This window comes from Chelonoidis abingdonii, chromosome 8 (genome assembly GCF_003597395.2).
Source record: "Chelonoidis abingdonii isolate Lonesome George chromosome 8, CheloAbing_2.0, whole genome shotgun sequence".
In the NCBI taxonomy this organism is placed as follows: Eukaryota; Metazoa; Chordata; order Testudines; family Testudinidae; genus Chelonoidis; species Chelonoidis abingdonii.
Genome location: NC_133776.1, coordinates 24,469,056 through 24,495,691, shown reverse-complemented (window position 1 = coordinate 24,495,691; position 26,636 = coordinate 24,469,056). Strand labels below are relative to the sequence as shown.

General features: G+C 40.5%; 1 protein-coding gene across 2 annotated transcripts; it reads left to right on the top strand.

The window, feature by feature from the left end:
* LOC116839517 (lysosomal amino acid transporter 1 homolog) lies at positions 1-26,636 on the top strand. 2 transcript variants are annotated; one of them, XM_075068434.1, is made up of 11 exons: positions 1-174; positions 2,225-2,592; positions 4,640-4,767; positions 5,929-5,995; positions 6,273-6,621; positions 8,005-8,134; positions 10,573-10,663; positions 12,852-12,976; positions 15,011-15,106; positions 16,868-17,053; positions 23,914-26,636. In XM_075068434.1, exons 5-11 carry the CDS (start codon positions 6,437-6,439, stop codon positions 24,013-24,015), a joined length of 915 nt encoding a protein of 304 aa, XP_074924535.1. In that variant the 5' UTR covers positions 1-174; positions 2,225-2,592; positions 4,640-4,767; positions 5,929-5,995; positions 6,273-6,436; the 3' UTR covers positions 24,016-26,636. The 2 variants fall into 2 exon arrangements, with proteins under 2 accessions (XP_074924535.1, XP_032661401.1); XM_032805510.2 differs by lacking the exons at positions 1-174; positions 2,225-2,592; positions 4,640-4,767; positions 5,929-5,995 and having other exon boundaries at positions 6,433-6,621; positions 8,027-8,134.

Below are 26,636 nucleotides of genomic sequence, written 5' to 3'. Positions count from 1 at the left end.
AGTACTGTAGTTGCCTCGGGGAAGATACGGGCTCGGGATTAGGAGAATGATATTGTCAAGATTGTTTCTGAGTGGTTCACAATACAAAAAAAGTTTAATAACCACCTCCATACATTATTATGCCAGCTCCCCTGGTGGCATCTTTGAAGAATTCCAGTTCTTTGAAAGACTAAGGCCTGGTCTACACTGCGCGTTTAAATCGATTTAAAGAGCGTTAAATCGATTTAACACTGTACCCCTCCACACTACAACGCCCTTTATATCGATATAAAGGGCTCTTTAAATCGATTTCTGTACTCCACCCCGACACGAGAGGAGTAGCGCTAAATTCGATATTAACATATCGGATTAGGTTAGTGTGGACGGAAATCGACGTTATTGGCCTCCGGGCGGTATCCCACAGTGCACCACTGACCGCTCTGGACAGCAATCTGAACTCAGGATGCAGACAGGCAGGTAAACAGGAAAAGCCCCGCGAACTTTTGAATTACATTTCCTGTTTGCCAGCGTGGAGCTCTGATCAGCACGGGTGGCGATGCAGTCTCAAATCCAAAAAGAGCTCCAGCATGGACCGTACGGGAGATACTAGATCTGATCGCTGTAAATGGGGAGACAAATCTGTTGTATCAGAGCTCCGTTACAGAACACGCAAATGCCAAAGCGTTTGAAAAAAATCTCCAGGATACACAGCGCTGCGTGACAAGCGTAACGGGAAGCCAGAGACTCAAATGGACGCTCATGGAGGGAGGGAGGGGGTACTGAGGACTCCAGCTATCCACAGTCCACAGCAGTCTTCTGAAAAGTATTTGCATTCTTGGCTGAGCCTCCCAATGTCTGTAGGTTCAAAACACAGTGTCCGGCGTGGTTCAGGGAATAGCTCCTCAGTTTCTTCCCCCTCCCCCACCACGTGAAAGAAAAGGGAAAGAAATCATTTCTTGACTACTTTCAATGTCACCCTATGTGTACTGAATGCTGCTGGTAGACGCGATGCTGCAGCAGTGAAGAGCAGTATCCGCTCCTCTCCCTCTCCCCTCCCCGGTGGTAGACGGTGCAATAGGACTAGTAACCGATCCTCATGAATATCTAACATGTTGACATGAGGCTGGCAACATTGCCTGGTTACTCCCAGTAGATAGGACAGAACGGCTAATAACCAGTCTTCATCATAGCAACTGGGGGCTTCAGCCCCTCCCTTTCCTGTGTAAAGAAAAGATTCTGTACTGCCTGGACTGTCATAGCAGCAGCATGCTGGCTCCTCTCCCCCACACCGCTTAATGGTGTGCCTGGACTATCATAGCGCCGGGAGGCTGCCTCCCCTCATTTTATGTCACTAAAACTCAGTGTTTCTTATTCCTGCATTCTTTATTACTTCATGACACAAATGGGCAGGACACTGCCACGGTAGCCCAGGAAGGTTGGGGAGAAGGGAAGCAACGGGTGGGTTGTTGCAGGGGCACCCCTGTGAATACTGACACGGAGCAGCTGTGCTCTCTGATACACTGGTCCTCTAATACACTTGCCCCTTATTCTAGGCAGGACTGACTCTATTTTTAGAAACCATAAGGGAGGGATTGACTCAGTCCCAAGGAGTCAATCCCAATTTGCTTTTGCGTTGCGCCCCCGGCCGATTTCAGCCAGGGGCACTCATGATAGCAGCGGGACAGTACAGAGGAGGGAGAGAGAACCGTCATTCATTGCCAGTTTACTCCGGCAGTAGACGGTACAGAACGACTGGTAACCATCTCTGCTATCATGCAAAAGCAAGTGAATGCTGCTGTGTAGCGCTGGAGTATCGCCTCTCTGTCCGCTCGGCATCCAGTACACATACGGTGCCGGAAAAAAAAAAAAGCTGAACGGGCTCCATGGTTGCCGTGCTATGGCGTCTGCCAGGGCAATCCAGGGAAAAACGGCGCGAAAGGATTGTCAGCTGATTGTTTTCCCCGAGGAAGGAATGACTGACGACATTTACCCAGAACCACCCGCGACAATAATGATTCAACCCAGAATTCCAAGGGGCGGGGGAGACTGCGGGAACTATGGGAAGCTATGGAAGAGTTACCCACAATGCAACACTTCAGAAATCGACGTTAGCCTCGGACCATGGACGCACAACGCCAAATTACGGTGCCTAGTGTGGCTGCATGAAATCGAATTTATAATATCAGTTTTATAAAACTGATTTTAGCTAATTCGATATTATCCCGTAGTGTAGACGTGGCCTGAGAACCAAGGCAAGGACCTCTGGGATGGATTTGGGCAGCTTGTGTTTGACCTACACCCAGCGTTCTCAGTCTTTCAATGTACCTGTGAGATGGCCATTTAGCCCACATGCTGCTACTGCTCACCTTGCTCTTGGATGGCTTGTCCCCTTTCAAAAATTGACTTTATTTCTCCAGCTGAATTTTACCTGGATAGACTGGGAGTTCTGTACTGAAAAAACAAATAGTTTTTTTTTTCAAATGTGATGCGTACATATTTGATTGTTGATCCTAAAGAGACAATCATCCATGTTGAGAGCATTGAACCAGTAAAAGGATTATTTAAAGAAAATAAGAACGTTAAAGAGTTGTAGGAATAAAATAGGAGGATCAAGTGAGTGAAATAAGTCGTAAGTCTTATCACGTAGAGTAGTTCCACTGATTTTGTTAGGAATACATAAATACAAATATTGTGCAACTGATTTCTCCCTTCCAAAGTCTCAAGCTGTCTTTAGTCAATATTATTTGAAACTGAGGGGGGGACCACTTTCAAACACATAAATTCATAGTCAGGCACCTGTAAGGGAGTCTCATTGATTGGCATCCAAGAAGAGAGGCATTCAAAACTCAGTGGCCACTTGTAAAAATTTTCCTGCCTGCATCTTTCCCAAGGGGACACAGGAAGTTTATGGTAGGTCTCCTGAGTCCTAATACAGCCACTTTACTACAAGACCAGCCTTCCTCTCTTCAATATAATCTTAGGGGTTGTCTACCTAGGGAAGTTGTCTGGGATAAGGTAGTGTGGGAAGTTAAAGCACAGTAGCTCTTCTGATCAATTTCTTTCTGAGATCTGAGTACTGTAGTCTAAGTCATTCATTATGGTAGAAACAGAATGTAATTTAGAATATTTCCAAGGACTGAATGGCAGTAACTACAGTATGTACAGTAATCTTAAAAGAAAAGCCAGTAAAATATCTAGAGGAAACATTTTTTTTTACCTTCTTACAGAAATACAGGGTTGTGCACATAAAGAATCGTGATGAAAGCAAAAGATTGATGCCTCCATACATTTTCTTTTCCTTTTATTATCACTGGTCACTCAAAAACACATTTTTCTCTTTCTGTTGTACCTATCTCCTTATCCTCTTGTGTCTCCTCAGGGAACATAGTCAGTTTTGAGGAAGCTAATGGAAAAAAAAGTAAACTCATGAGCTTTAAGAAGTTGTTGGAAAGAGTTTAAAATTTCTGTGCAGAAGGGAAGTAAAGGTGTATGAACGTCCTCAAGTGGACTAAACTGATTTGAGCCCAGGAAATCCTGCAATATTCCACCATCATAATAGATATGAGAGTTTGTTCATTACAGTGTATTTCCCTGTGCAACACTAAACTGAGTTAAAACAACCCCAAAAAGGAACAAAAGGACATTCACCCTGGCCTAGGAATAGTAAGATCCCAGCAGCAACAGAAGAGTGTGGGTTTTAAGCCTTCCCCAGATCTTTGTCATAGCAAGTAGGGCTGAGTGGATAGCATACAGAGGTCCCAGCATGTAACAGAGCTGACAGTTTTGTCATCATGACTTTTAGAGTTGCAAAGCACTGTGCAAAATTACTCCAATAGTTGGAGCTTTAAGAGAAACAAGCAATTATTGCAACAAATTCACAGAAGTTTCCAAAACTGAAGGGTACCATGTAAATGTTAAGTAAAAATAGTCCCTGAATAACCACATGCCTTAAATGTATTGTGTGGCAAGAGGCCAAAGACAAAGATTACATTCACCTGGGAGGTGTTTGTGCCCCATGTAGTCTTCACCACCTTTTGAAGTGTTTGGTTTTCTGTAATTGCTGCAGGTTTGTTTGTTTGTTTGTTGGGGGTAGGGTGGGGGAGGCACCATGGTGGAAGAGGGCAGGTTAATATACAATGAAGTCAGGTGACTGTGTCCTTACTAACTTGCTTATACTCAGTACCCACATCGATGTACAGCATTGGAACCGTAGTTTTGAACAGTGTTTAATCAAATTGCTCATTTATCTAGCCCATTCTACAGATCTGTGAAACAGGCATAGTGAGAAATGGAATCTGATAGCTAAATGTTCAAATTATATGGGTGCCGTAGGTGCACAGATCATTACTTGTTAATCAACCATTACAAAATGTAAGAACCTATCGTAACAATAATACTTTTTGCATGATTGAAGATACTTGCCCTTTGGCGTCATGCCTAACAATTAATGTGGTCCATGACTTCAGTGGTGCAAGATCAGGCAAATGTATCTAAAACATGCCTGTCTCCCCTGTAACCATCCACACACAGTTGTTAAACTTTAAAAGTGACATGCAGAAATGGCTACAAAGATGAGTAACTTCAGCAGTAAGTGCTGAACCATTCACTAGCTAGTTTAAATGGGGAATTTAGTACAATGTCAACATTTTTTTTTTTATAGGTCCTGTGACCTCAATTCCCCTACAAGGTTATCCAGCTCCGTCTGCAATGTGATACCCCAGCCTGCACCACATTATGATGAGACAGCTACCAGAGGTCTCATGGAAGTATAGAACAGGCCCTGGAAGGGTAAAGCTAATCCCAGTTTTATAATGTACAGCATTTATTCTATGCCATCATCCTGTAAGATTTCAAAAGACGTTGAAAATACCTTCCTGTATTATAAAAACAGCTTCAACCCAATCCCTTACAGACTGGCTACATAATCTAACATGGTTCTGTGTTACCTATAGTAGAAGAGTGTGCTCTCACACAGATATTAATTATTCCCATTATGCACTTGGAAGTGTGTGTTTAAAATCTCTAGAAACCTGAAATGACTTTCATGAAATTCTGTCATTAACCTAAGAGTAAGATTTATCAGGGTGGTGCTGATGCATGTAATTCCCCTCCCAGGCCCACTCCCACATGTATGATATATGGATTTCATACTCTGTGGTATCTTCATGCAGGTTTCACTCTGGAGTTGCTACTGACACTTCCACAACACTCTTGGAAAGCTTGTTTTCTAGTTCATTCCATGATACTTGGTCAGTGGCATATTGAAAATAAACTTGTACTTCCTGAAAGCTCTTTGTTTTAATTTTACTCAGTTCTGAGGCATGCCTTATTTGTGTTCAGAAAAACTGATGTTTCTTGAGCCTTTCAAGTAAGAAATGTAACTTACCAGCTGAAGCAAACAACAACAAAAAAAAGTTTTAAATATTGGGTATTTTACTTGAAATACAGCAATATAAAACTTGCCAAACTTATAATAAAGGGAAAACAGTTTTTAGAAATCCATTGGGAGTATGATGTTTGTGGCCTGATTCAAAAAAATATATTCAGGAGGACTTATTTGGAAAGTTACAAGAAATCAATATTTTGTTATTTAGACTCCAGACCAAGTTAAACAGAATTCTATTCTTAATTATCTGACATCATGAACAAATTCTGTTGTAACAGATTTTTTTCTTTTTTTTTTTATGCATACACATATCAGAGAGCCAGAATATGAAGCCCTTATTTGCACTGATAAGCAATACTTACACGAACAGTTAATTGAAGTCTGTGTGGGTATTCATGTGAAAGAGGGGTTCACAATCTGACCCATTATCATTAAAAAGAGTATTTGGTAGCCCATTGTTTCACTGGGCTAATCTTACCCTAAGAGGCCTCGATTCAAAACCTGGCTTTGGTCTGAAGGGGAAGTGAGTTGCTTGATTAGTGTATAATTTTTTCACATTACAGATGTTTGGCACCACTGCACAACTGTCAGTCTCTACCAAAGGCAGACCCAGGTACTAGAATGCCACAGGTAATGTAAATTAGGATTATGCATTTGTACATTGTGTGGAGTAACCTGTACAGTATCTGCTTGTGTAATACCTAGTTCTGGGCAATGCCATTTGGCCTTTTTAATAAGCAGTAAATATAAGCAAGTGCATTATGGATTAGAGTCTGTGTTTGCAGTTTTATTCTGTTTGACTTTATGTTCCCAATGTTCCCTGTGGCCAAATTACTGAAAACTTTGATTTGGTCTTTTAAATTGACATAGTCACATTGGCTGTATTTTGTGTCATTGAATTTGGCAGGTTCATTTATAAGATTGGAAATATCTGCTATATCAAGTCATCCGTCTGGATGTGGAGGTCTTTTGAGAGAGAGGATATTCAGCATTGATAAACAGATTTGTGGATTTGCATGGGGTGAAAACAAAGTCAAAAATAAACTTCTGAAATTGAATCTCAGCACTTGAATGATGGCTCCTCAGCTGTATACACATGCTTTCAATATCTCTCCAGTAGAGAATAGGAGATTGTGTATAAATGGAACACCATGGATTTGGCAGCTCTTGGAAGAATGTGTAGAAAATGCGTGGGAGTATTGGAGCGTTGTCATAGGACTGATTTCCATTGTCTGTTTTCTGTTTGCTGCACTACCGTAAGTTTAAAATCTTAAGCAGTCTTCAGATTCACACAAGTAATGTTGCCTGAAGCCTTTTTCAAAAGCTGCCTTTTTTAAGTTGATCTTGGATACATTTCTGTTTCCATTTGCATAATAGCATATGCCAGAGTAGTATGATGTTGATGTTTAGAACAGTATTTGGTGGTTGGCAAAAGACCTTGATGTACTTATTCTATTGGGCCAATCTGACACAAATCTCTGCCCCTGAGAGCAAATGAGAATAAGGCCCCATGTCTAGGTTAGCGAGTTTACAGTGACACCAAGACAGCTGCGCCACTGTAAAATCATTCGTATAGCCACTCTGTGCCAATGGGAGAGAGCTCTCCCATCGACAAAATAGCTAACGTCGCTCCCAGAGGTGGTTTTATGTAAGCAGGAGAAGCTCTCCTACCAACATAGCACTGTGCATGCTACCACTTCTGCCAGCCAAACATACGTCATTCAGGGGGGTGGGTTTTTTCCCCACACAGCTGAGGGACATAAGTGGTAATGTACATGGACTATGTCACCCTCACTCATATTCCTTACGCTTGAATATGTGCACACACCTGCCATCTTTAGTGGAGAATGAACTAATATTTATTTAAACCACATGTTATGTCACACATACTGTTCTGCTGCTCCTAGTCAATGGACACTGGGACCGAGAAAGGGTCAGAAACAGAGTGTCAGTCAGCATTTCTGCAGTGCTGTGTGAGGTGCTTATGCAGGCAGGGGATGGCAGGAGTTGAGTAGGTGAAAATGTCTCAACTAAATGGAATCGAGTCCAAATAAAAAAAAAATCTGTCCACATAGGGAGAATATTAGTTACTGAACTAGTAAAGGGTGTCTGGAAATGATGAAGAATAAAACCATTTTTGAGCCTTTGAGCCTCTGAAATATTATTTGAAAGGCATCTTTACATTAAAACTGTGACATTGGTGAGCACTGCATTGATCTGCCTAATAGACTCTCATCCCCTCTGTCATAGAAGCTTTGTGTATCCGTAGCCATTTTATTGCAAAATGTGAATGTTTTTCTAGTTTCAGCCTTACTAAAGATGGTTACTACAGCACTGTACATCAAACACTAATAGCTTGGTTCTGCTGTTCAACAAATGCTGTGTTTTCACTCCATGCCATGGAAAATAGAACATGGAAAAATAGAAGCAAGCAGTATTGGGGACAGGGTTGAGCCTTTTGTTTCTAAGCTTAAGAGAATCAGAAATATTGAGCTGGACTTATTTTATTTCAAAATACTGGTTCAGTCGCTTAGTCCCTCTAAAAAAGCCCAGTCATGAGGAATTTCCTGTAAAGTAAAATGTATTTAAAGAAGTTAAACATTTCATGTTTGCATCTCTTGTGATTTTTTTTTCCATAGTCAACTTTATGTTGCTTATCAGAATGGAAAAGTGGACCAAGCACTGTCTTTGGGCTTTTTGCTGTGTTGGATTGTTGGGGACCTTACAAATTTCATAGGCTGTTATTTAACAAATCAACTGCCAGTTCAGGTAATCAGCTTTTCTACATGATGATTTATCATTTTGAAAATATATCTTTTTAGCGGTTGCAGAGAGAGATACTAGAAAAAGAAATTATCACCCTTTTATAAAGTTGTATTGTGTGACTTTGTTAGCACAGTAGGAGTGATTCTGTATCACCAGCTGGTTCCCTTCATACTGTTACTTGTATTGCGTAAACCATTTCACACAATTAAGCATTTAAGTAGACTAAATGCGCTTTATTTGATAAAAGTTCAGTGGGAATTTTTCAGTTAATTTTCAAAGAAGTTTCCCTAATAAGTCAGGTTGAGAGTGAGTGGAGTCAATTAACTTTTTCTAGTCTAACAACAAAATCAAATTGTTCTAGAATAATAGAAATATAGGACTGGAAGGGACCTTGAGAGGTCATCTAGTCCATCCCCCAACCCAGGCAGGACCAACTGTACCTAGATCTTCTCTGACAGGTGTTTGTCTAACCGGTACTTAAAAACCTTGATGAGAATTTCACAACCTCCCTTGGTTACCTATTCCAGTCCCTACAGTTAGAAAGCGTTTTCTAGTATCTAACCTAAAATCTCCCTTGCTGCAGATTAAGCCAATTATTTCTTTTCCTACCTTCAGAGGACATGGAGAATAATTGATCGCAGTCCTCTTTATAACAGCTTCTAACATATTTGAAGACTTGCCAGGTCCCTCACAGGCTTCTTTTCTCAAAATTAAACATATCCAGTGTTTTTTAACCTTTCCTTATAGGTCAGACTCTCTTTGAACGTTTTTGTTGCTCTCTTCTGAATTGTCTCCAGTTGTCCACATTTTCCTAAAGTGTGGACTCCAAAACTGGACACAGTACTCCAGCTGAGACTTCAGCAGTGCGGAGAAGAGCAGAAAATTTACTTCCTCTGTCATACATACAGCACTTGTGTTAATACACCTCAGAATATTATTTTTTTCACAACTGCGTCACACTGTTGGCTCACATTCAGTTGTGATCCACTATAACCCAAGATCCTTTTCTGCAGCACTACTGCCTAACTAGTTGTTCCCCATTTTGTATTTGTGCATTTGATTTTTCTGTCCTAAGTGAAGTACTTTGCGCTTGGCTTTATTAAATTGCATCTTGTTGATTTCAGACCAGTTCTCCAAGTTAGAATCATAGAAATGGAAGGGCCCTCGAGAGGTCATCTAGTCCAGTCCCCTGCACTCAAGGCAGGATTAAGTATTATCTAGACTAGTGGTTCCCAAACTTGTTCCGCCACTTGTGCAGGGAAAGCCCCTGGCAGGCCGGGATGGTTTGTGTACCTGCTGCGTCCACAGGTTCAGCTGATCATGGCTCCCAGTGGCCGTGGTTCGCGGCTCCAGGCCAATGGGAGCTGTTGGAAGCATCACGGGACGAAGGGCATACTGGCCGCCGCTTCCAGCACCTCCTGTTGACCTGGAGCAGCGAACCACGGTCAGTGGGAGCCGCGATAGGCTGAACCTGCGGACGTGGCAGGTAAACAAACCGGCCCGGATCGCCAGGGGCTTTCCCTGCACAAGCGGCGGAACAAGTTTGGGAACCATTGCTCTAGACCATCCCTGATAGGTGTTTGTCTAACCTGCTCTTAAACATCTCCAGTGATGGAAATTCCATTGATAGCCTTTTAAATTAAAGCTCTTACCCCTTTTCCTTGGCCAATTGTCTATTAGTAAGGGAAAGGAACTAGGTCAAATAATGGGTTTATCCATGAATAACTTGAAAAGGGTACTTTACTGCAGGAATAGGAAGATTTCTCTGTGAAAAATACCAATGATACTTCAGCTGGATCTGCAATCCTTTCAGTCTTTACTGATCTGCCTTCCCCTCTTACTTTTTTTAAAGCATGCTTCATAACCTGGAAGGCTGTCACAGGCCATAAGGGAGACCAGGACTGGGTGGAGACCAATTTCCGTTTATAACACAGTTCTGCAGCTGTCAGCCAGAAGATCCCTGTTCAGGCAGCATTACTCTTTCTATCTCCCCAGCTGGGAAACGGCAGGAAAGAAAACCACACCCTTTTAGTATGGAGGAGGCAGTGAGCGTGCACACAGCCTTCCTAAGTGAACTTCTGGTTTCCCGAGTGGGACAGACACACATCTCTGGGCAAGGGAAGGGATTCAATACCTAGACCAGATAGGGATTGTTCCACATTCCTTTAAAATTTGTTTTAACCTTTGCTGTTGTAGCAGTAATTGGACTGCATAGCTTAAGCTCTATGCTGCCTCAGGTCTAAGGACTAGGAATTTGCCTTACTGTAAAAATATACTACAGTATACTGCAGCAATCTAACTTGGTTTGTATCCTAAACAGCTTTTTTGCAAAATTTTGGTGCTTATCATCGGTGTGTTCTCTACATCATGTAAATCATTTCCGAAAAGACGGTCCTGTTTTGTTGAATGAATAAGAAGGTGCATCTTATGTTTTCTTTTAGATTGTCACTGCCATCTTTTATGTTAACATGGACATAATTGTGATCTCACAGTTTGCCTACTATAAGCTCAAGAATCAGAAGACACCAAAATGTAAGATTTTCAACAATTAATTCCTTTATCACAATATGAAGTGGAATACTTTGGTCCTTGATATACTTTTCTTGAACTTTTAGGTATGAGTTTTCAGAGAGGTCTAAATGGAGGTGAGCCCCCAAATCCCAGTTAAAGTGTTCTTAGGCCCCTGTGAAAATCCCATTTTTCCTCCTTAGGGCATGACTTACCATTTTTGGAGAGTAATTGATATTTGTCCCTAAATTCAACTAGTCTATTCAGAATTTGTTACATATTCCTAGTTGGCAAAATACTGTAATAGCTGTGAGTATTTTCTGTGTAAGACTGTCACTTTATATAGGTGTTTTAAAAAAATGCAATAAATTTTGTGGAATCTAGTTGCTTGCTTTAGCTTATTCCTTAGCTGAAAGTAGATAGTTTTACTATCTAAGCATATGTAAAAACAAGATTGAAAGCTCGCATTTCTTTTCATTAGGCTCTGTTCAGTTTGTTTCCTTAATTTTGATCAAACTTGGATTTTTTATTTTGTATTTGCTAACTGCATAAAATATCTTGACATTTTCATGTGTTCTGTATGTGTAACTATACATAGTGAAAAAGACCCAATGGAAAAAGAATGAAATTACTTGAATTGCTTCATAAAATCCTTCCAATCATTATGGGGGGGGGGACAGCTCAGTGGTTTGAACATTGGCCTGCTAAATCCAGGGTTGTGAGTTAAATCCTTGAGGGGGCCACTTAGGGATCTGGGGCAAAAATCAGTACTTGGTCCTGCTAGTGAAGGCAGGGGGATGGACTTAATGACCTTTCAAGGTCCCTTCCAGTTCTAGGAGATAGGTATATGTCCAATTGTTGTTATTATTATATATTATTAGTGTTTAATCTTGAAAAATTTTGAGTCTTCCATTTATATTGCAATAACAGTCAAAGTTCTGTTCAAATTGTAAAAGCTCAGGAAGAACAGCATATTACCTGACCATATCAGTAATAACATTTTTAAGTCAAAATATAAATATTAAAACCAAAAGTCTAACAAAGGTAATAAAAAGCAGAGTTACAACTTAGACATGCCCAGCTGAATAAAGAACCAAGGGCAGCAGATATGGAACTGCTCTTAAATCCATGCAATATCTAACCATATCAAGATTAAGATTACATGATGTGTCCTTAGCTCTGATTTTTCCTTGTTTTTATTTCATAACCTTAAAAAAAATAAAATAAAATAAAAGGAAATTCACAGTTCCGGCTGCTGTGCTCCTTTTCAATCACACTCGTGCCTAACTAGAAGGTGAAGGATAATTTTGAGGTTAAGGTGGTGGTGTGCGACTCCAGAGATTTGGATTCAGTTCCCAGCTCTACCTCAGACTCTTGCGTGACCTTGGAAAAGTTGTTTAGGGCCAGATATTTAAAGGTATTTAGCTGGTGCTGCACTCAATATTGCAATGTCTAATTGATTTATGAGACTTGATTCATTTTCAAAAGGGATTTAAGAGCTTAGATCTCATTGACAGTCAGTCAATGGGAGTGTAGCACCAGCTACATTTCTTTAAATTTCTGGGCCTTAGTCTTTGTGCTTCAGATGCCCATTTGTTAAATGGCAATAGTAATATGTCCTTTGTCTTGGACTGCAAACTCATAGGGCAGGGATTTTCTGTTACTGTATATCAGTACAGCTTCTAGCACAGTGGAGTGCTGCTTTCATCTGGAGCCTGTAGGTGCTACTGTATTATAATACAGGAGGTACCTTATCTACTGAATTATTTATATTTTGTACTGCTGTTTTGAAATCCTTTATAGGTGACTATAGCCCCAATCCAGCGAGTCACATAAGCGCATGCATAACTTTAAGCATGAGTAGTCCCATTGACCTGAGTGGGACCACTCATATGCTTAGTTAATCATGTACTTAAGTGCTTTGCTGGATGAGCCTCTATTAACAGCAAAGCCTTTGAGACAAATGGAATGAAATTTACATTCCAAATGTCTTCGTATTTGGGGTGTTTAGTCAATACTCATGGAAAGAAAGTGTTCTGTTCCGTTGTACTTAACAGCTTTTTGATTATTGTACTAGCTAAACCTGAAAGTATTAGTAGGAGCTAGTTTAAAAAGTGGACTGAATGTGAAACTTGTCTTCACATGTAGATGTTGCAAATAGCAATGTTACTAGCCAAGAAGTCATTTATCAGCTTACTGTATTTTATTGTAGGCAGCATAAACCTGAAGAATTTCTGTGTAACCTGGGTCTTGATGTGTATAACATTGTGTGTAATTTTACCGAGTCAGCTGCTGCTACGACACCAAGACCAGAGTACTGTGCTGGAAACTAGCAAGGTAATTTGTTTTTTAGTTAACCTCCCCCTTACACAAAAATACTATACATAAGCATATCCACAATCCTTACCAAAATTTTCTTAGGAATTTTGTATGATGATCCTAATTGCTTTAGAAATTGCATGCGCGGTATTATGGGTATTTGTTTGAAGGATACATGCCAAACATTTGCCACCCCAAAAAATATAGAAATTGCCTAAAAACAACTGTGGAGATGTCTTGCAGTTCAGTCTTCCTGACTTGATACTTGACATCAGGCTGTATTTCCAGCTGCTATTATTAAAATGCAGCTAATTAAGCATTACACAGCTTTCCAGTTTGTATGAGTGGAAATTCTGAAATGATTTTAATTATTTGTAATTAATATGTTTAGCTACATATACTAATTAACTGATTTTTTTGGTAGTTATTTAAGGCAGTAGTAAAAATCACTATTGTTTTCTTTTAAACTTGTGGCCTGAAAATATTAATTGAAACATTAAAATCTATCACAGTGAATTGAGTTATTTTTAATCCTAAAGAAATCTTGAGTGCGCTCATGCAAGCTTTTAGCTTGCATTGTACTGGGATTTCATAGTTTGTACCTAAAGAAATACTTCTCCATCTTCTGAAAGAAGGCAGGCTCTTTTTCTTGCCCTGAATCTCCCCTCTCCCCAACCTGGTTAGATTTTCCTTCAAAAAAGTGAGGACTGTAATCTCACAGTTCTCCCAATCTGAGAATATTTCTTAATGCCATTCCTAGATCTAAACTACTCCTGCATTATTTCTATTGTACCTGCCTACTGAGGAAAAAGATGTACAGGAAGTAATGACTTCGTGCAGACTAATAGAACATAGTTCATGTAATGCAATATCCCTTCTCCTGAGTAGGGGCAGGAGTCTGAGAAGATACTGTCCCTCTTTTGAATTTTGCAAACTATGAACTTACGCTTTTTAAGATGCAGTTTATCTTATTAATGGAGATATATTAGGATGCACAACTCTGTAGTAAATTAGAGTGACAGATAAATGCACCTTCTCATCGATACTAGATAACATAGGCTTTCATTTGGAGACTGGAAACCCAGGTTTACCCTCTGATGCGGGAAGGTTTATAGCTTAGTAGTTTGAGCATTGGCCTGCTAAACCCAGGGTTATGCATTCAGTCCTTGAGGGGGCCTTTTAGGGATCTGAGGCAAGAATCTGTCAGGGACGGTACTTGGTCCTGCTGTGAAGGCAGAGGACTGGACTCGGTGAGCTTTCAAGTTCCCTTCCAGTTCTATGAGATAGGTATTTCTCCATATAATTAATAAATTAAAAAAATTGTATCTGCTGTTGCCTACCGAGAGTTGAGGGGTACATAGGTGCCGGAACTAGGGGTGCTGCCTATGGCTTGATGTGGTTTCCATTATATACGTGGTTTATAGTTTGGTTAAATGTGTCTCAGCACGCGCGCGCACACACAAAAATTGTTCCAGCACCCCTGGAAGGGTATATTCCATCATTTTGCTGATCTTCATAATAGTGCTGGTTTATTACCTATATATACAGTGATCCAAACTACATTGCTCAGCAGGGAAGCCTCTTATTTTCAAAATGTAGTAGAGAGGGGAAACTAACATGATTCCTGTTGAACGCAGTGGAAAATTCATTAAGTTTCCCACTCTCTTGCCACAGTGTGCTTAACTTTTCACTGGCCATTGCTGTAGTTCTTAATTTTGACTTTAGTCACCAAACCTAGCTATTTCACTATTGAGAATAGATGCATTTTGCATTAATATTAACCATTTAAATCCCAACTCCTGCATGTCACCAGCTCGGCTTCTGATGTGCACCACTCTGAGATAAAGATCAAACTCTTTCTAGCAGTCACCTCTTTGGCCATTTACAGCAGCATTGAACTGCTTTGAAGGGAGTTCTGGTCCAGTCCCTTTCCATGAAACCAGTGGCCATAATGCAGGCCTTGAGAGAAAGATAAACTGCAAGTTAAAACCCCTTGAAATGCTAAAAGGCATTTTTAACCAAAATATTTTTGTGCTTTTGTTGGTTTTTCAGAACACTCTTGGTATGATCGAAATGTCAGGCTTCATTTGTGGCTATGTATCTTGCATGTTTTACTTGGGATCTAGATTTCCCCAGCTGTATAAAAACGTAAGTATATTTTTCAGAAAGTTCATTTAAATTGCATGGTGCTTCCTGTTGCTTGATGCACTGGAATCTTCCTCTCACTGAACACAAACTTCCATTTCCATTTGAAATCTGAACTTTGCATTTGGAACTATCTGAAATGGGAAGAGGCAAGGAAGGAAAACTGTTTTTCCCCAAAAAAGAGAGAGGTGCAGATTCCAGGAAGATGCACAGCTTTCAGAGAGGACAAGAGAAGTAGATCTGAATTTATAAGGTTGGGGCAGAGGCATGCATTGCACATGAAAAACAAACATGCAGTTTATATCTCTAGATTGCCAAGTGTTCTCTACTAAATAAGTAAGTAAACAATGTAGAGGGTTTTATAGAGTACAATGAGTTTAAAACATAATCCACTGTGACTTCAAAGATCCCATTATCGATTTCATAATCTTCCTGCTGTCAATGAATAAGGCTGCAATTCTTTCACAGAGGTCACAGAAGTCATGGATTCCATGTCTTTCCATGACCTCCGTGACTTCCGCAGGGGCTGGTGTGTCTGACTTCAGGGCCACCTGAGCAGCTAGCCCCAGGGCCAGCTGCTCAGGCAGCTCACAGCCAGCAGCATTGGCCACTGCTGGAGTGACCCATGCCCAGCTGCTCTGGTGGTCTCCAGGGCCAGCTGCACCAGCCACTGCTTGGGAGGCCCAGGGCCAACTGGCTCTGGGGACCGCCCGAGCAGTGGCCGGTGTGGCTGGTCCTGCAGACTGCCTGAGCAGCGGTCCTGGGGGTGGCCCCCAGGGAGCACCTGAGCAGCACTCCTGGGCACCACCCCAGAGCCAGCTGAACCAACCACTGCTCGGGCAGCCCCAGGCAGCTGGCTCCAGGGACTACACAAGCAGCAGCTGGTTCTGGGGGCAGCCCCATGAACATCTGAGCAGCTGCTGTGGCTCGGGGCAGGAGAATAGCTGCCAGTGTGGCTGGCTCTGAGGAGCGCCTTATCAGTGGTCCTGGGGGTGCCCTAGGAACTGCCCAAGCAGCAGCAGTCCCTGGGCAGCCAGAGCAGCATCCAGAGAGCAGTCCCTGGCAGCAGCAGCCGGGGGGCAGTCAACTCCCAGCACTAGAGCAGGTCCCCCCCTCCCCAGCAGGGGTTTCCTGGAGCAACGGGGCCCCAGAAGTAGAGATTTAGTCAGGGATATTTTTGGTAAAAGTCATAATTTTTATTTATGGCCTGTGACCTGTTCATGACTTTTACCAAAATTACCCGTGACTCAAACTTAGCTATATCAATGAGTGAGAGATTTTATATATGCAGAGAACAACAGGCATTGGAATGCATTTTGATCTTACATTGAAAAAGACTTGGCACAGTGAACTGCAGTTTATTTCCAGTCCAGCAGGCCTCTCTGAACTAAGCTATTACAGCGTTTTCAAAATGCTCCACTGGAGAAAGTGAATGAGTAACAGATTTCTGAAGAAATAAACAGTAACATTTTATAATGCACTAGAGTCCCATTCTGCTCTGCAGCTACAGGAGTTAACATGCATTATTCCCCAGAACTATGCACATTGCTACTGATTTCGATTATTCTCATGCGTAAAATAATAGATCTAATGGAGGCAGAAGAATTAGAACCATAGGTAAATGTTTTCTAGCTGGAAAAGAATAAGTGGAATTGTGGGGGCATGTTAGAAAGTAAAATAACTGGAAAATATCTATAATTGCTCACTGTAATATATGTGACAACTTTTATTTTCCTATCAATTTTTTTTTATATTTATTTGTAGTTCCAAAGAAGATCCACGGAAGGCACATCTTACCTGCTGTTTGCATTAGCCATGATGGGAAACTGTACTTATGGACTAAGCCTTGTTTTAAAGATGCCTGCAGCTGAATCTCTCAGAAACCTTTACTTTTTACACCATCTTCCATGGCTCATTGGGAGCTTTGGAGTTCTGTTTCTAGATATTTTTGTATCCTTTTTCAGTTAGAGCAAGAGTTTCTCAGATGTGTGTTTGTAAATATTGGATAATTTGAGATTGAATTGGTAGTTTATATGGTTTTTATTCTGCATCTAAACTGATTGTGAAACGTCATCTTTTTTAAAATGATTTGCCCAGTTTTGTAAGAGGGCCAGTAAATCGGAATAAAGTATCCAAATTAAAGCTACATTGGATAGCTTTACTTTTTGTAATCAATATACAGTAGACGAAATTTTCAGTTTAAGGCGTGTGCAATTGCCCTCCCATTTGTGCATGGCTAATGTGTGTTTAATATCTGAGAAACGCACAAAAAGTATTTCCAAGTGCACAAGCCAGATTATAACTCAAACTGGCCCATTTTTAAAGGTATCTTAAATTAGTTTATTTCCAGACCCATCTAGAGGTAAAGGACAAACATGAAGCACATTAAGATATTTTTGAAAACATATGTAGTGAACATACAGCGCAGTTGCCCATAAAACTAAGTGCATCACCAGGGGCAGAAACATATGCACCCATGCATTTAAGTGTATCTTAAAGTCAGTTACTATGCTTGAAGAATCATGCACAATAACGCACATTACAGCATGGGTTAGCGTGCCAGGCTGCTGTAACAGACAGAAAGAACTTGGTCTTAAATGAACTCTCTTAATTAGGATTTGTATTGTGTGCGTTTCTAGTCTGCTAGTTATTGCTATATATATGAACTCATTCTAGGAAGATGATTGTTCTTATTGATTGCAAATTGTTGAACAATATTGAGCCTTTGTTTCATAAGTCTAGTGAATGGTAACATATTTGTTGGTCTTACCACTCACCATCTGTATAACTATCTACCCCATTATCCTTGCCAGTTAAAATTCCATGTTTTGTCTATAAAGCCAGTCAAAGAATACAGCAAGTTGTAGGAAAACCAGCCCATTTTAAATTGAATTTGGGCTCCTATTTAGTAGCCTTTTGACTTTTAAGTGCAATACATCCTAGGAGGAGCCTTGGGGCAGGTCTACACTACAGCCCAGATCGATGCTCTGAGATCGATCCACCAGAGGTCGATTTAGCAGGTCTGGTGAAGACCCACCAAATCAACAGCAGATCACTCTCCAGTCGATCCCTGTACTCTACCCTGACAAGAAGAGTAAGATAAGTTGATGGGAGATTTTCTCCCATCGACCCACCACAATGTAGACCGTGTGGTAACTCAACCTAAGGTATGTTGACTCCAGCTATGTTATTCACACAACACACAGTCAACCTGTGGAACTCCTTGCCAGAGGATGTTGTGAAGGCCAAGACCATAACAGAATTAAAAAAAGAACTAGATAAATTCATGTAGGATAGGTCCATCAATGGCTATTAGCCAGGATGGGCAGGAATGGTGTCCCTAGCCTCTGTTTGCCAGAAGCTGGGAATGAGCGACAAGGAATGGATCACTTGATGATCACCTGTTCTGTTCATTCCCTCTGGGGTACCCGGCACTGGCCACTGTCAGAAGACAGGATACTGGGCTAGGTGTACCTTTGGTCTGACCCAGTAGGGCCGTTCTTATGTAGGTCGACTTACCACAGTAGTGTAGACATAGCCTTGGTTTTGTTACAGCAGAATAGTTTCATGTGAACTAACCTCTTCCATTACTGTACTACTTTAAGCAACTGCACACAGTAGAACTGTAGGATGAGTTTTGGTACACAAGGCCCTCCCTGCTTAATATTAAATGAAAGGTTCTGTGGATTATTGGCTTCTACTGAGATCCCAACAATTGAGTCAATCAATACAGGATTCCAAACCATCTAATTGTATGGAATTCAGAGCCTGGATTTTCCAGCTTTCATTTCTCTAAGCATTAGCATTTAAAGGAGGTATTCCTGACCTGTCTGGATTGAGAACTTCAAGTCAGTAGCTCAAACTAATGAGGAAGAGGGATACAATATTTAAAGTGTAAAGTTGGGATAGAGTGAAAAGAAGTCTGAGAACCAGCTTAAAGCATGTGTACAATTCAGTTGTTAAAACTTCAGATTGACTAACTCACTTCTTCACTCAGGATAGTCAACCCTGCTCTGTGCATCCGAAGACATGAAGTTCTAGTAAAAGGTCCTTCACAACATGAATACAGAACTTCACTACAGTGGTAATACACTACTGAGAATAACTGCCTGATTTGAAATTAAGAGGTGTAGTTCTATTATTGATGACATATTTTTCTAGCATGAGCAGACCGTTACCTTTCATGGCTCTTTGCCCTGGTTTGGACATACAAGGCTTTCGTGCCCTAAACAAAGCCCTGAGATTTTTGGCCTTAGCTGGAAACATAAAATTGCCTGTATTTGCAAAAAGGAAAATCAGAATTTAATGCTGATTACCACGACAATATGCTACTTGCATATTTGTACATGCCCTTCCATCATGTATTCCTAAGAGGAACTCTGATATTGGCCACAAACTGCCCAGAATCGCAATGCATATGTGCACATGACATTCATTTCTCAGTTTTGACTTGATTAGAGTCTGAATCCAATCCTATTAGTAGTCCTCCAGTTCAAATTATATTGAAAACAGATGCTTCCAACCTGGCTTGGGGAATTTGAAGAAACTTTGTAATCAAGAGAAAAGGAGAAACAAAAGCAGACCTCCTGCCTTGAGACGTCCTCAAGATATGGAAATAAGTGCTTTCCAAAGAGAGCTTCATTACTGTTTGTTTCAGAAAATGCTAGCAAACTCACACACCACATTAGACAGTCATGAGTAAATCAGAAAGAGATAAGCAGGATCTTTCTTGATAGTTGGGAACAGAGGGAGTTGGAATAGAAAGCTCCAAATCTTCAGAAGAGAAGAGATGTCTCAGTTGTGTATAATCACTGCCTTTGAGTGATTAACTTTCTTTTCTGGTAGTTAATTTCTGAGAACATCCACAGCTATATTAGTTGGGATATGAAGCAGCATGCAGCAGGGACAAAACCAACCTCTGACTGACTGGGTTAGGATTATGCTTTCCCTGTCAGCCAGTTACTCCATAACTGACTTCTATAGAATACATATGTCTGTTGCAGTGGCAGCTGAAGTTAGCCAAGAGATTAGTGCCTAGACTGAAATGGCTGGGGGAGGGCATTCTCCATAGATCAGTGGTCCCCAACCTTTTCGTCTGGCCCCCTCCAGACGAGGGACCGTGGCGGTGGCGGAGCATCCGCCGAAATGCCACCGAATTTCAGCGGCAACACCTCTCAATGACGTCACTTGTCAGTGGCAAGCAGCGTCATTGAGAGGCGTTGTCACTGAAATGCCGCAGAAATTCAGTGGATGCTCAACCGCCGGCCAAGACGTGGGTGCATTTAGATGCCCCCGCGGGCACTATGGTGCCCGCATGGGGATCCCTGCTGTAGATCAACTAGGATCCTGGAACTTTCTTCCCAGTGGTCCAGGTTTGTTTCGTATTTAGGGACATTGGAAGAGTCATGACTTTTCACTGGCTTTTGGTTGAGGTACAGGGTTGGGTTGGCATAAGAGTTTGGCTGAATGTGCAGTTACTTTAACTTCATTATAAAGTACTATAAAATGCCAAATATTAGGATAGTTAATGCCCAGTTCTGCTCTCAAACACATGGATGCAGCTTTAACTGATTTCCCTGGAGATTTAATTCAGTGGGAGATCTACCCATGTGGATGGACAGAATTGGGCCATTAGGTTTCCATCTTGAAATCTCCCAACCAGCCCCATTTGAACCTTTTAATTCAATCCTCAAAACAATGCCTTGTGCCTAGATTAGACAGACCCTAGTACAGAGATTTTTTCCCCCATCTCTGTTTTATTTGACATGCAGTACATTAGGTCCGGCCTTTGTCAACAAATTACATTGAAATGTAGTTATTTGTAGATTACATTGTTACTAGAGGGCCAAAAATAAGTATAGTCAGCCAGAGCTAAACAACAATAGCCAGAGTCTTATCAGTCCTGCCTCTTGTGATTTGCTAGGCCACCGTTTGGAATTCATTATATACTTTCATAAAATATCATTGTGTTGTAATTCAGTTACATCATGCAGAGAATCCAAGCCTGACCTGGCAATTCAGCAAGGGCAGTTTCCCAACTGAGCAGACAACTTTCTCCTCTCTCAGCATCTGTTTTTCTCAGGATGGTTTCATATATCACATATTGCACATTAATATCTTTATATACTTAGAAAACAAATTTTTGACCCATTAGTTCACAGTGACTGTCCAAGACTTGGTTCTGTCTATTTAGTACGGTTGTGAGCCAGCCAAGCTGTCTGCATGCTCAGGCCTTTGTTTTCATTGAGAAAGTTATGGACATGAACAGTAAGCGTGCTTTCATACAAAAGAGCTTTAGTGGTCTTTAATTTTATTCCTTACCTCCCCAAATAAGTGCCTCTAATAATAAAAATATGTGCTGGAAATATTGATCTGAAATTATACCTTGCAAGTTATTTGGAATTGGTTCCTTCCCATGTTGTACATCTCAATAAACAAAACAGGCCACCAGGCAGGTAATGGTCATGGGCTAAGTAAGATAGTCTGTGCTGGCATGCAGGAGATTCACCTTTGCCCCAACTCCCAGATCTATGGCCTGATTTCAGTGGAGTAACTCCTTATTCACACTGGTGGAAGGACTCAGTCCCACAAGAGCTCTTAATGCACTCAGCACCCTCAGAAGGTGCTCAGTCTCTTGCAGGATGAGGTCCTATCAGAATCCTGGTCTCTTGGTTTCCTGACCTACAGTAGCCGGAAGTGCTATGCGGCTAACTTGCTCAGCTCTAATCAGGGAGAGAGCCCCATGTTAATACAGCAGTGAATAAGAGTGCTTATCTACTGTCTCTGAAGGAAATCCTGACTAGTCTTTAGCTGGAAGGGACTCCAGAGGTGGGGTATTGTAAAGCTTTGGGAAAGCAGGGTGATTCATGGGGCTATGCCTAGGATGTAGAGAATTGCCTGCCTGCCTGCCTGCCTGCCTACCTGCACCTTCCAGCAAGCATCTATGGGAATAACATTTTTTGAGATAGCAGCATGCCTTAGCTTCAAAGGTCTCACTGCTATGGTCTACTAGCCAAGTTATTTTAACTTGTTTAAAGTGTTCCTAGTGGAGATCTGATGTGCCAGGTTTCCTCCCAGAGCAACTCTCTTTCATTTGTAAAATGGGATTTGAAGTATAGTGGTAATATGACTGTCTTACCTAAAGCAGTGTGAATAAGGGCTTGCATTGTACTGTGTGCGTGAAGATACCTGGTAAACAGATGCCCCCTTGTATCAATTTTCCTCTTTCATGCAGGTCCCTATGACTGAAGTTTCCTTCCTAATCCCATCCACTTCACCTCCTCCTTCAAAACTCCTTCAAAGTTGGATATAAACACTAATGGTAGTTTGGTCTAATACAGTGATTTTCAACCTGTGGTTCGCAGACCACTAGGTGTGTCCACAGACTAAGATTTCCAAAGGGGTCCACACCTCCATTTGAAATTTTTTTGAGGTCCTCAAATGAAAAAAAGGTTGAAAACCACTGGTCTAGTAGATGAGATGCTGGTCTGGGAGTTGGCCTTGAATTCTATTCCTAGCTCTGCCCTGACCTGCCATGTCACCTACGGCAAGTCACCTCTCAGTGCCTGTTGTGGGTTTCTCCTCCCACCTTCTGTCTTGTTTATTTGGCTTGGAAACTATTTTGGGCTAGGGGCCATCTCTTACTGAGCATGTGTTTAGTACCTAGCACAGTGGCACCCTGATCTCCCAGTTGGAGCCATGATGCACTACTGTTATACTAATACATGAAACCAAATATGCATTGTTCAACCGAACCTCTAGCACAAAATGACTGGGAAGCCGGGTTCTCTCCTCATGGTTCTGCCCCTTTACCATGCTGAGAAAGGAGTGTTTTAAAGTGAGCAAATTTGTATATACGGGGTTAGAGTCTGTGCTGCACCTCCAGGAGGCACAGCACAGAACATTCGGCCTAGAGGGAGGGGGGCAAAGGTATCTTTAAGCTGTCTCTGTGCCTCCCAGATTCTGGGTGTGGCTGGGGATCAGAGTAGCCCCCTACAGTAAGTTAAGCAGGCCCCCAAAGGCTGCTCTCATTTATGGTAGGCTCTCTTCATCTGTTTATGGGCTGCTTTGCAGCCCAAACCAGGCCAAGTGCAAAGCACTGTGGCCACTCTCCGTCATGCCTTTGAAATGCTCTCTATGGTTCCATCCCCAGCATAGCCCTCTGCCTGAGGTTACGGGTGGAAGGAGTACAGTGTAGAGCAATGTCAGTCATACACTGCTCCTGTGCTGGAGTTTTCACCTGGGGTCATTGTGGCTTCTTTCTACTGCTGCAAGTCACTGGTGACATATATAGGGGTCAGAATGAGCACCAGGATACGGTCCAATGTGTATTAATTTGATCATCATAACTGAGGATATCTGAATTTAATGTATTCTGTCACTTGGAGTTAAAAAAATTCTGAATACTGCCAACAAGATAGTAATCTTAAATTTCCAGACCACCACACTGGTAAAACTGACTAACTCATTGCTGTAAGATATAATTGAGATGAGAACACGTGAAGCAGGATTTGAAGGATTACACATGTATGGTTTAGAAATGTCCACAGTTCAAATTGAAAATATGGATATAAACCCTCATGCATCAGAGCATAAACTAGCCATTACCTAGCTAGGAAGAAACATTATAGGCATAGTAATCTTCTGTAGAGAGTTTTGAACCTTCACCTGAAGAATTGAAGTGATCACTGCCTGAGACTGGTTGGTGGACTAGATGGATGTCTGGTTTTCATCCTGTCTGGCAATTTTTTTGTTCTTAAAATGACATCTTTATATCTCATGTTGTTCATTTCCTTACCCAAAATATCCAGATGACTGCACAGTTTATTATGTATCGCAAACGGAACAAGAGACGACCAAGTTTAGTGGCATTGGAAGTGGAATCATTACTTGTGAATGAAGAGGATTCATAACATTTCTGTCTCTTTATACTGTTATTTTTTCAATAAAGTTTACATTTGGAGAACTTGAAGATTTTTCACAGAGTAAAGATTAAAATTGCATAGGGACCAAGTTTATTGTCAGTGGCTTGTTCTTGTAATATTGTGAAGATACTACAAAAGAAAATATTTAATGTCTACTGTACAGTGGGTGCTAAGATGGCATGTGTAATCAACACATTTTCTTCTGAATTACTCCATTTTAGTTTTTTGTCTCCTGCAATGTGTTGTGTTCTACACTGAGGAGTGCTCTAGAAATACCTATAATATATGATCTCCTGGTATATTACATATTGTAAAGTAACTCAGAAGAGTGCTGGATAATACTATTGTAATTCAATGCAGATATTTCTCAACCTAGCAAGCTGTTGCGGCAAAAGGTAGTATAACTAAACTGCAAATGCTAAGGTCATGTGAACTTTTTTAATCCTACCACCATATGTAAACCGCAGGTCTATATTTTGACATATATAGCTCGTTAATGATAACATAGAACCATAAAGTCACCAGCTGAAATTCACCCACGTGCCACATGTCCTTTCAAGGCATACATATCACTTAAGGTTTTTTAAGCCTTTAGAATAGGGTCATGTATAGGCATTGTGTGGTCTCTCCATACAGGGCTGAATTTCATCCACCTCAAGAGGAGAATGAAGCCTTTAAATGCCTTTAATTGAGTGATTTTAATCCAAAGGCCAAATTTTGAATGCATAAGCACATGTAATGGGTCTGTTCATGTAATTCCCATTAAAATAATTGGGAATTCACATACAGTCTAATACAGAATTTTACTCCCACATTTGTTCTTGGTGTGTGCATGTTACTTTCATTAAGAAATACCTGTTTAGGGCATGTTGTGTGGAATGTACTTATAAATTACTGTATATCTACATTTTGCACAACCTTCCTTTCTTTTCAGCCTTCTGCATACATATGGTCTAATCATTAGAAATCAGAGATAAGACTGACTGCATTTTTTTTGCAAATGCAGGATTACTGGGAGGTATGTCTTTAATATACTTGGAGCAATATAGACAAGGATAAATAAATCATTTTAACCAAAAATGTGTATTGAAGAGTAACTAAACTTTTTTGCTGACAAAAACTGCCATAAGATTGTCAACAAAAGTATTTTCACCCTTTGAAAAGTTTAAATCTTGTCTCTCTTCATATGGATTATTCAGCATTTTCCTTTTGTATAAATTCTGATAACTATGTTAAAAGGGACACTCAATTTGAAACATATCCTATTTACAAAATAATAGTTTCAATTATTACATCTGCCTCCAAGTTCCCCGGCTAAATTTTGTGGTTTTACATTTTCTAAATTTTAAATCCTCTTCTGTCTTGCTTTGTGACACCTGTATAAAACGAGAAAAACATTTAACTGTAGGGAAACTGTCTATATGGTGAGTGCTGTCAAATGTACAGACTAAAAACAAAAAATTAATTGTTCACCTCTGTAACCTCTCACTAGAGTTTAAGTATTACTTCTAAAAACAAGTTAAAGATCAAATAATTTTTAAATTAAAACATAAAATCTCCAACTGAAGTTGGAATGATCTAATCACTGTGGCAGTATTCTATGTGAACGTTAACTACATTCTGTGACCTTGTTACAGCAAGTTAAAAATCAATGATTAGTCCACAAAACCTAAGACTTTGAGGATAGTATGTTAATATTACATATTGTAGGTGGCACAAAATAGCATTGTATGTACTGTAAATAGTTGCAACAGTTCTGTATTGTGTAATGCTGTATGTGATACAGTAAATATTGACTGGTCAATGTAATTAACATCTTTTTTACTCAGCAATAATTTAGGATTTTGGTTTGTGGTTTTAAAGTTGCCACAACAGCTAAGAAATGCTGAAGTAGTGTGCTAGTGGAATTATCCCATTGAGTATCTTGTAAATATTCCTCCATGTGCTTTTAAGATACATACCCTAATTAGGCAAGACACTTCATTTGACTTTAGTGTGGCTCTGTGTGGGGACCTGGGATCAGTCTGCTTGGAGAAGTTTGCAGAATCAGGCCCTTAGTGCATATTTGAGATGAGTATGTATACTTCCTGATTTCTTAAACTGTTGGGAGAGTGGGTTAGAATTTGACCTTTCCAGTTCATAAATTCAGAAACAATTTATCTTACTTGTAGATTTATATGCTGTATTTAAGAGATTACCCAAAAATCTTCCCTTGCTGATGATTTAAACCGTATCATGTTACTTTTTAATGCAGTTAACATTTGTTCCTGCATCATTGCTTCAAGGATTATCTTCCTTTTTCATTACCATATGTAATCCTGTTTTGTGTTGTGTGTACTGAGTCTATAATGCTGTGGTTTATTGAAACAACCAAATATAGGTGATACAAAATTTACTGTGATTTAGTTTAGGAATATTGAAAGATAATTTAACATCTTAATATATAACTATTAAATTTTGTCATTTATTGTGTGTGCATGCACAGGTGTATATATTTAGGACACTACTGTTTTAATTGAATACATTTCCTTTGATAAAAATAGGTGTCAAGGTCAATCTTTTGCTGTAACTGTTAACCAAATAAATAGTTAGTTATCATGTATTTCTAA

Bases quoted from the DNA above. Each gene is read 5' to 3' on its own strand.
- LOC116839517 (XM_075068434.1), top strand. From the start codon at position 6,437: ATGATGGCTCCTCAGCTGTATACACATGCTTTCAATATCTCTCCAGTA. The intron at 8,135-10,572 runs GTAATCAGCTTT...GTTTTCTTTTAG, and splicing joins CAAATCAACTGCCAGTTCAG to ATTGTCACTGCCATCTTTTA. The intron at 15,107-16,867 runs GTAAGTATATTT...ATTTATTTGTAG, and splicing joins TTCCCCAGCTGTATAAAAAC to TTCCAAAGAAGATCCACGGA.